This window comes from Alligator sinensis, unplaced genomic scaffold (assembly GCF_000455745.1).
Source record: "Alligator sinensis unplaced genomic scaffold, ASM45574v1 scaffold1456_1, whole genome shotgun sequence".
NCBI classification, from domain to species: domain Eukaryota; kingdom Metazoa; phylum Chordata; order Crocodylia; family Alligatoridae; genus Alligator; species Alligator sinensis.
In genome coordinates this window covers 573888-583165 of record NW_005842763.1, presented here as the reverse complement: position 1 = coordinate 583165, position 9278 = coordinate 573888, and the positions used below count along the sequence as shown (strand labels likewise).

At 49.7% G+C, this 9278-nt stretch overlaps 1 protein-coding gene across 1 annotated transcript in view; it reads right to left on the bottom strand.

Annotated features, from left to right (window-relative positions):
• RSPH9 (radial spoke head 9 homolog) overlaps window positions 1–9275 on the bottom strand; it is a gene marked incomplete at its 5' end in the record, with an annotated part of 21517 nt that extends 12242 nt beyond the window's left edge. The window contains 4 exons of the mRNA XM_006034708.1: window positions 5382–5528; window positions 6150–6279; window positions 6407–6566; window positions 9133–9275. Of these exons, the coding sequence (XP_006034770.1) occupies window positions 5382–5528; window positions 6150–6279; window positions 6407–6566; window positions 9133–9275 (580 nt within the window). The remainder of the gene's footprint in view (window positions 1–5381; window positions 5529–6149; window positions 6280–6406; window positions 6567–9132) is intronic.
• Between the last annotated feature and the right edge of the window lie 3 nt (window positions 9276–9278).

Genomic DNA, 9278 nt, shown 5'->3' with positions numbered 1-9278 from the left:
AGGGGGGGGGGTGGGGTTTTGAAAGGTAGTTAATTAGCTGTGTTAATGCCAGGAGATAAAGCAGGTTCAGGTCTCTTAGCTTTCCCTCCCAGCACCTGGGGCTTCTTGAGGCAGGGCTAAAAGTGCTACCCAAATGGCTTTGTGAGGGTGGCTGAAGCAAATGCAACACCAGGCTCTCTCTCCCACTCAAGAATGTAGTCTCTCAATCTGCAAAGGTCCATTAAGCACTGGCTTTCATTGTGCAGATAAAGTACACGCAAGCCAAGTTCAGAGGGGTGTACAGTACTATTTTAACCCAGTCCAGCCTACCCTTTGGAAAGTTTAAGGAAGGGCTAACATGTAAGCATGAGGCCAAGTGGTGGTCACTAACCCCTTCACAGTACTATGGAGCAGCAAAGTGTCCTTCACTACCTTTTGTGCCACTCTCCATTTTTTCTACAAGCTTCCATTGCATTTAACTCCTTCCTGTGGGTGAACGCCAATAAAGGGCTGTGGAGCTGAACTCTCTCATTTGGGGGGGGATGGTTTTTATCACAGCTTTTTGATGACTTTTATCTCTACATCTAGCTGCCTCTATTTGATCCAGTGATCTGCAGCAAATTCTTAAGTGTCAGTTTACTCCTATCACTGGCCATGGGTTGGAACCATAAAATATCTGTATTCTCATCTCCTGTTTCACTTCCTCCGAAGGCTTCTTCTGCACCACTTACATCCCCTCCGATTCTCTCCACTCCCTTCCTTCCAGTCTTTTTCCATCAGTAGTTCACTCCCCTTAATTTTCACTTCCCAATCAATCCCTTGAAGTAGAAATCTTTTCATATGGTTCTCCTTCCCTTATTCAACTATTAATTCATATCCATTGAGTACTAGATCAACTGCAAGTGCCCCAGCCAAGCCAAGAATTATTAGCATTCTCTTTGCCAGGCTTCTTTCCATGACCTACATGTATATAAGAGACAGCTTCAGCACTACTTGCTGAAATGTTCATATACCATGCATATTCCTGGTGAGTTGCAAGCCAGGCTGGCAACTTGCCAGAAGCTGAAAGGCTACCTAATGGGCATAAAAGTTGAGCAGATTGTCTGCTTAGACTGGAGCAAACAAGCCTATCTACAGACATATGGACAGCAAAATCTACAGGTCCCAGTATGCAATATACCAGCAGTCTGGCCATTGGGATCAAAAGGAAGCTTCACACAATCAGCTGCTTTGGTGACAGATGCTCACTATCACCAACCTCAAGGGTTCAAAACCCGTGGATCAGGCAGCCAAAAGTCACTAGGGTGGCTTAAATTGCAGGAGATTTAAAAAACAACAGCTACATCGGATCTTTTATTTGCCTTGTGCTTGAGACTGCCAGGTTTACACTTTCATGCTTTTCTCTGAAATCACAAAGATATGAAATGAAAGCTGAGATTCTCACATCACCACTTACTTCTGAGAGCCGCATTTTATGATGGGAACCCACTTGGCAGCCATCATAAATTATCTGTAGCCAATAAAAAAAAGAAAGCTCCCCCAATACAGTTGTTGCCTGACTGCTTTTAGACTGGGAATCTCGTTTCTTTAATCCCTTGGTCTGGTCCCTCTGTCTTGAAGCTGCTCCTGAAATGTTTACGGCCACTGCAGGCTGGGAACACATATTCACACATCTCAATCTCAGCTGTCCCCTACTCAGCATACTCATTGGAGAGAGCAGGAAGGCAAGTACCACAAGGTGTGCACTTTATTTTTCTCATCTGATTTCAGGTGGAATACAGCAGGTCAATCAGAAGCACAGAAAAGCAGATTGGCTGTGTGGGACTTGCATTATTACTGGTCAGACTACCAAGCAAGAAAGACCAATACATGAAAACGTAACTAATTAGTTAAAACCCTTTTTGTTCCATCTCCAGAGAAGACAGGCCCAGCTTGCAATAAGGGACTAGGCAGACAAAACAAAGAAATAGTTTTACTCAGTTCCAAACCAAGGATAAGGAGGCCATTTTAGCCTCACTCGCAATTTTAAAATGTAACAAGGGGCTTTAAGGTAACCTGCCTCTGAACTTTGACAGTCTCTGCCAAAAAGAGACCCTGGCCAGGAAAAGCAGGACATGCTTTAGGTCAAGACTAAGAAGCTCTGGCAAAGCTGTGTTTACTGTAGGTTGGGACTAAGGTGCTCAGCATAACTGGTTAGGAAAGGAGAGCCAAAGGCTGGGACAGCAGAGGATGCTTCAGCCTAAATAAAGCAACTTTGTCAGACGTGTGTAAAAGAAACTTACCCAGCATCCACCCACCCTGTGCCTGCTTCTGCCCAGTGCTATCTGCTCCCTCATTTTCAAAAATAACAAGTAACAAGTTTGGGGAAAAGGAAGCTACCTTGCCAGCTGCACACTCGCCCATGGGGCAGGCTGATCCATTACTTTTAAGCTCCCAAACAGAGGTGTAAATGTCCAAGACTATGTCCAGGGCAGGCCTCCCTCCCCCTTCTGCACCTTCTGGCCCAGAGACTGCAGCTGTGGGCAGCACACAGGAGCAGCAGTTCAAGTTTGCTGCTGATGAAAGGAGATGACGCCTCAGGCTTTTTTGCATCCACATCAAGCTAGCAAAAGAAGCTCCCATTTTCAGTGGCAAGAAAATGGTGACATGTCTGCACAGCAGCAAACTCTGCTGCTGATCTACATTTCCCTTGCTGCAAGGGCTGGAGTCAGAAACTGTAAATGGAGTTGGGAACAGGAGGATGGGGCGCCCCCTACTTCAGTCTGGCACCCTCCCTGCTTTTTGTGCCCTAGTTGCACACCTGTCCTATGCTACTTATGAGACTGCTTTCCACACCTTGCAGACCAATCAGGGAGGGAGTCTCCCTTGCTGAGCTTGTGAGCAGTCCTTGCCTTGTTCCCATAACTCACCCTACTCCATACTGAATCCTCCACTAGCTGAGATGCACCTCAGCATGAGATGCCTTTAAGAAATATCTCTTTTGCAACAGAGGCAGCAACCTTCCCAAAAGAGATGGCAAAAGCTCACCTTTCCAGTGACCTCAGATCACTATGTATGCCTCTCTTTTTTAATTCCTGTGTCCTAGTGCAGGGTTAGCCAATACACAGCCTGTGAGCCAAATGCAGCTGAAAGAGTTCTACAAAGCAACTGCCCTTATATCTAATAGGCACTGATGGGGAATTGCATAGGTGGCCCTGCAGTCTTCTGAGGTTGACATTCCACATTACAGATAAGTTCAGCTGCAAACTACCCCATGTTAGGTCATATAGGCCAACAACCAGTTGCCAACACCTTTGGGGCCACCATTCTAGTGGAAGCATGGAAGGCTCCAAAGTTGTACAGCCTGCTACAATAGCTCTGTGTTCCTAGTTTGATTAAAGAGCCCTCCCCTTAATGAACCCCAGAAGAAAAGGATCCAGAATAGGAATATGGATAAAGCCTGAACAACACAGTGCAGCACGGCTGCTACAGCACTGAGATGAGATTAATACATTTCCTTAGCAGAACAGAGAAGCCACAACCAGTAGGCAATGCTCTACTTTGAGCATGACAATAGGGTGCAAAGCAACATCATGTGTAGAGCAGTATTTCTCAACCTTCTTATGCCTCAGGCACCCCTTGCTGGACTCAAGCCACCCCTCCATAACTTTTGTAAATTGAACACCCCATTTCAAAAACAAATGAATTTATTTGAACTTATGTCCTCACACTTCATGGCACCTTTCAAAATGGTCCTGAGACACCCCACAGCACCTGGCACCCTGGCTGAGAAATATGGGTGTAGAGACACCACAGGCTGGCTCTGAGCACGCTAGCGCTAGACTTAGAACTGGGAGCAGCATAGTTACATCAGAGTGGCACTGCAATTAGCTCCCTTTGTTCTCAGCAGAGCCAATTTGTCTGGGTGCAGCACTATGCAAATGCAGTCCCTCTGCTTCTGGTCCTGCACATGGAGCCAGATTGGGGTATCTCTGCATGGCCATACAGACATACCCTTCAAGTCAAAAGGGTAGGTCAGTCAGTTCAGTGAGGTAGACGGTTGCAGGCTCTCTTCCAGGTACACCTCTGCAGTACAGCCAGAGCAGCAGCAAACCCAAGGAAAGTTGGGCACAAGTTTTCATTTTAACCCTGTTTCTGCTCACTCCAGACTTTTCAAAACATTCAAAATGCAAGCTGAAGTCTCCTAGACTGATTTGCTGCTCTAAAGTTGATTTTTGGTCAGGTAAGTTTGAGTGTGCATGCATGTCATGTCCAAGATAATTATACAAAGTCTGGGAAGATATATACAGCCTTGGCCTCCTCAGTCCAGCAAGCCAGGCAGGAGTCTTATGCAGAAAGCTACTGCTGTGGAGTATAACAAATCTAAATCCAGATTTGGGGACAGAAAAAGCTCATGGCACCAGAATAAGGGAATCCTTGGCCTCAGTCAGAAGCATGCAGTAATCCAGCAAAACACAGACAGAAAGAGAGAGCTAAAAACTAGAAGTAGTTAATATTTTATAAGGAGCAGACTGCATGTTTGTAGAATTAAGTGAACTTCCAAACCTAGCAGAGCAGTGAGGAATGTAACTGCAAAGCATGTGGGACTTATAAAGACTCACTCTCCCTCTATGCTACAAACTAGAACTCAGTCAGAGCTCTAGAGGCAGAAGAGCCACATAAATCCAACCTGCTGGCATCCCTTCAGAGAAAAAATCCTTTCAGAGGAGTCCCCTGTGGGCCTTTAAAGAGAGAAAAAAAAAGGACTATCCACCAGACTGATGGGATCTGAACTACAGATATGCTGTAACATGCACATGCATGCACTACTTCTTTCTCCTTTCAGTTTGTTTTATCCTGCCAGGTAACAGATTGTTATATACTGCAGCATTTCTAATAGAGTTTATCAAAGGAAAGTTTGAACCCAGCCTCTCAAAGATAGGAGCCTGGCGTTAATGAGAGCCCATTTAGATAAAGGAGAGCAATATTGGGTGGGATGGGAGGTGTGAAATACTTCAACCCCCATAAACTTTCCTCTATCACTAGTAGTGTTATCTCCCCCAGCAGGGCAGCAACTGCTCCAGACCCCATCCTAATCAGGAGGGAACGCGGAGCTTTGGCTCAGAAGAGCACTGACAGGGGTCAGAAAAATGTTACCTGCTGTAAGGATATGACAGTGCAGTTTGGGTTTGTTGGGAACATCTTGTCACTGTAAATGTCTTGGATTGCTCAAGAGAGGGACCAAGCATCCTATTCACCTGTGCTAGACATTGCTCCTTTAGAACTGTCTTTATTAAGAGACAAAAGTCTCCTCCTAAGCAAGTCAACCACACTTTGTCCATTTTAAGATGTGGGAAGGCTACCAGCGTCACCTTCCCTTTGCTCGTATCCCTTGACAGCTCTCTTAAGGAGTGTCTGTTTACCTTTGGGTATATCATGCTCCAGAGAATCCAGGAAGTCAATGGATGGGTCCAGGTCAGCCTTTTCCAGGAGTGTTTTGTTCTTCAGGTTAACAGGCTCCGTGAAGTGGAAATAGGAGTTTAATTTCTTTGCCTCCGTCATGGAAAGACCTGTAATATGAGTAGTTGGAGGCCATCACCACTGTACCACACCACAAACTGTGAAGAGCTCTATTCACTCATGGCTCAGAGCAGAACTACATCTTCCCTCTAACTGTGTCCCAGGGGCTGCACAGAAAGGCAGAGATCTCCTGAAAACAGATGACTGCACTATGCTGTGCTAGGGCAATTTTGCACGCGCTGCTAAGAGTATCCCTGAGTAGCACTGGTCACAACAAACTCTCTGTGCCCCTTTGTTTGCACCCTGTAACCTATAGCACTTTAACTGCAACCCAACACTGCTAGAAACTCAGTGAACCAGAATATAAAGGAAACTCCACAGTCAATGGCTCTAGAGACTGAGCCGAACCAGATCCACTAGCAGTGTGAAATTCTTCTCCTCCCATCTCCCAGAATGGCCCACTTGATATTAATTATTATGTTGGAAGCTCTGTCAGCTGAATTAAAATGGAAGCAGCAGCAGCAGATCCTTTATCCTCTGATCACCAAGTCTAGGGAGAGGAACAAGCCAGAATCCAGAGTACCAACTAGGAGGAAGTCATCTTTACTTACTGTTTTTGCATACAAAGTACATACAAGCATCCTACCCCAGTAGAGATGATATGGATTTACCTTCAAAGTTCCTGTTTTCATGGACAGGTCCAAGCGGCGTCTTCACAAACGCGCCCCGTGGGATGATACCCACTGCCCTATCTATTTGTTCTATTGTAGCTACAAGTCGGGTCTCCTCCTTAATAAAGAGCTTTAAAGAAAAAAAAAAGCAAATATAAAGACCTGGCTTTCCTTACTGGAAACAAACTGAGGGTGCCTGTAGGAACCACAGTAGAATCATCGGCTTGGAGTTTGATGGAGAATCAGATTGCACTTACCCCACTGTCATCTTCATATATCCTGTCACTGTCTTCCTTCCTCTCAGAGGACTCGTACTCATAAGAAGGATCCCCCTGGAAACGGCCCCTAAGCCCTGCAGTCTGGGCAATCATTTCCTCAGTGGCTGGGGGCAGGAGGCTCCACTCCACACAGTTCAAGCTGTCCACCACCCAAACACAATGAAGAGCAAAGGTTATTGAAGCATAGGGGCCCTCATTTTCAGACATGCTGCAGCCCCCTGGATGCCTTGCAGGAACCATCAATGAACAGGTGATGAGCAGAAAAGCCCTATAGCTTACAATGCTGGAAACCATGTGCTTCTTCAGAGCATCAGGACACATGCCTAGGACAGAGGGGCCATGCTGAGGGGCAAGAGAAGCAGATTGGGGGAGCTGCTGTGAGATCTTGTCCTCTGCTCTACACCCCCAGAGATGGGCTAAAGGAAAGACGACCTTGTTGCTGAGGAGCTGGGCCAGGAAAGAGGTCTGTGCTTTGCACCCAGCTCTGCTCCAAGCTCTTTGGGCAGGCTCCTAGGTTTGGAAATCCACTTCTGGGGGCATGGTTTGTGGATAACTCATCAGGCTCTGTGCGGCTCTGCTGTATGATCAGTGACAAGAGGAAGCACATCAGAGTGGGAAAGCCATTTGACAGCCAGGGGCAATGGCAAAAGCCTCAATCCAATCCCCTGCCCACCCTCAAGCTCTGCAACACTAGGAAATCCCAGCCCCACACTCTTCTCAGCCACAGCCTCTGCTCCTGGACCCTGTTAGGTAGAGTTACCATATGTTCAGGTTTTCCCTGATGTCCTCTTTTTAGGTTCTCCCATGTCCATCCAGGCAATTTTTTAAAATCTGAACAAATGTCTGCGATTTTGCTCTGCCTCTGCTCAGCATCAAAGTTTTTCCTGACACTTCTTAGCTTGCCCCAGCAAGGAGCTGCTTGGGGCTGGGGACAATAAGGGAGAGTGCCTGGAGGCAGGGGCATCATGTGTGCTGAGCATGGCCCTGGCAGCTGCAGACACGTAAGTCTGTGGGGGGCAGGGGTTGGAAGGCCAGGGCTTAGGGATGGGACGGGAGGGGTGTATCAGCATGTGAGTGGGACAGGTGCCTGCCAGCACTGGGGCTAAAGCAGGGCTGGGTGGGGAGGCGGGGAAGGTGCCTGTCCCTCCAGTGGGGATAGTGGGTGGGAAGGTTCTTTGGGGGCAGCAGGGAGCTGTGTGGGCAACAGGGCCGTGGGTTGGGATTGAGGGGCACTGGCAGGGCTGAGGAGGGACAGGGGCTGTGGGCTGGGAAAGAGGAGTACTGGCAGGGCTGAGGGGGCTGTGGCTTGGGAGTGAAGGGCACCAGGGGGCAGGAGACTGTGGGTCGGGGTTGCAGGGTACCAGCATGGTCTGAGGGCCAGGGTACTGTGGGTCAGGAGTGAGGGGCGGCAGCAGCAGGGCTGGAGGGGCTGTGGCTTGGAAGTGAGGAACAGGGGCAGGGCACAGGCATATCACTGCCCCCCACATATTACCCCCTGACAGATGTCCTCTTTTCTGAAACTGGAAATATGGTAACCCTACTGTTAGGACATGACCTGACCCCAAAGTTGCAAACCCTCCTGGACTGGCAAGGAGCCTACCAGAATCAGCATCAATCTCCTGGTGGCTATTGAAAGCAATATGGGAGATTGATATTGTGAATGAGTTGAACAGTACAATTAATGACCAGAGGTGCACCGATACATTGGTCCCATATCGGATTGGCACCAATATAAGGAAAATTGACATTATCGGCAATCAGTCTTTTTTGGCTGATGTGGCCAATAAATGCCCCGTGCATATACGGAGCTATAGCGCAGTATGCAGGCTGCCAGAAGCACAGCCCGGCAACATGGAGAGCAGCCAGGTCCAGCTGGTAAGCCTGTTGTGAGGGAAGGAATGTGGGGGAGAGCAGATCAAGGCCCCTATGGTAAGGGAGTGGGGCTAGGGCTGGGAATGGAGCTGCACAGCTGGGGCGGGGTGTGGGGCAGAGCTGTGAGTGGCACCTCAGGAGGACATGGGGGGGCGTGTGGCCCCAGATCTGCACGTGTGGTGAGGGGCAGTGCCAGGCTCTTCCTGGCGCTTGGGTTGTGGCTGCACTCAGGGCAGATGGCAGCAGCCCTGGGAGGGAGGCCATGGCAAATTTCAGGGGTGGCTGCAGCTCCCCCCATAGCCCTTCTCCCAGCACTGCCACCACCCACCCTGAGTGCAGCCCAGCCCAACCCCCCTGCTGGGAAGAGCTCGGCGCCACCCAGCCCACAGCAGCAGCCCTCCCTGCCCTGCGCAGATCTGGGAGCACGCAGCCCACTTGCCCTCCTGGGGTGCACGTAGCAGGGGGAGCGCACTCTGCTTCGCACCTCCTGGACAAGCCGCTCGCGGCACTGTCCCGTGCTCCACCCCAGCTGAATCCTGGAAGCCAATGGACGGGTCCAGGTCAGCCCACTCCCTCCCTCCCGGCGGGGACCTCGACCTGCCCCCCTCGCCCCTTCCCCCACAGACTTACCAGCTGGACGCTGCTCTCCAAGCTGCCCCGCCGCATATCCCTAGTGGGATCAGCATGGGCCCACGTGGCCCATTAAAAATCAGCCATCGGTACTGCCCCAAAACATCTGTACCGGTGCACCCCTCGTCATGACATTAGGTCACGTTGGAAAAAACACATCTCCTGGGCTGGCTTCGGGCAGGCCGGCCCACCTGCCCACGCACCTGTAGAGGCGCTGTGGCGGCGCGGCCAGGTCGGTGGCGCGGCCGTCGGCGATGTAGTAGGCGGCGCGCAGGCCCTGCAGGCGGCCCCAGAAGCGGACGCGCTGGAAGCGGTAGTCGCGGCGCAGCAGCAGCAGGGAGGCCCCCAG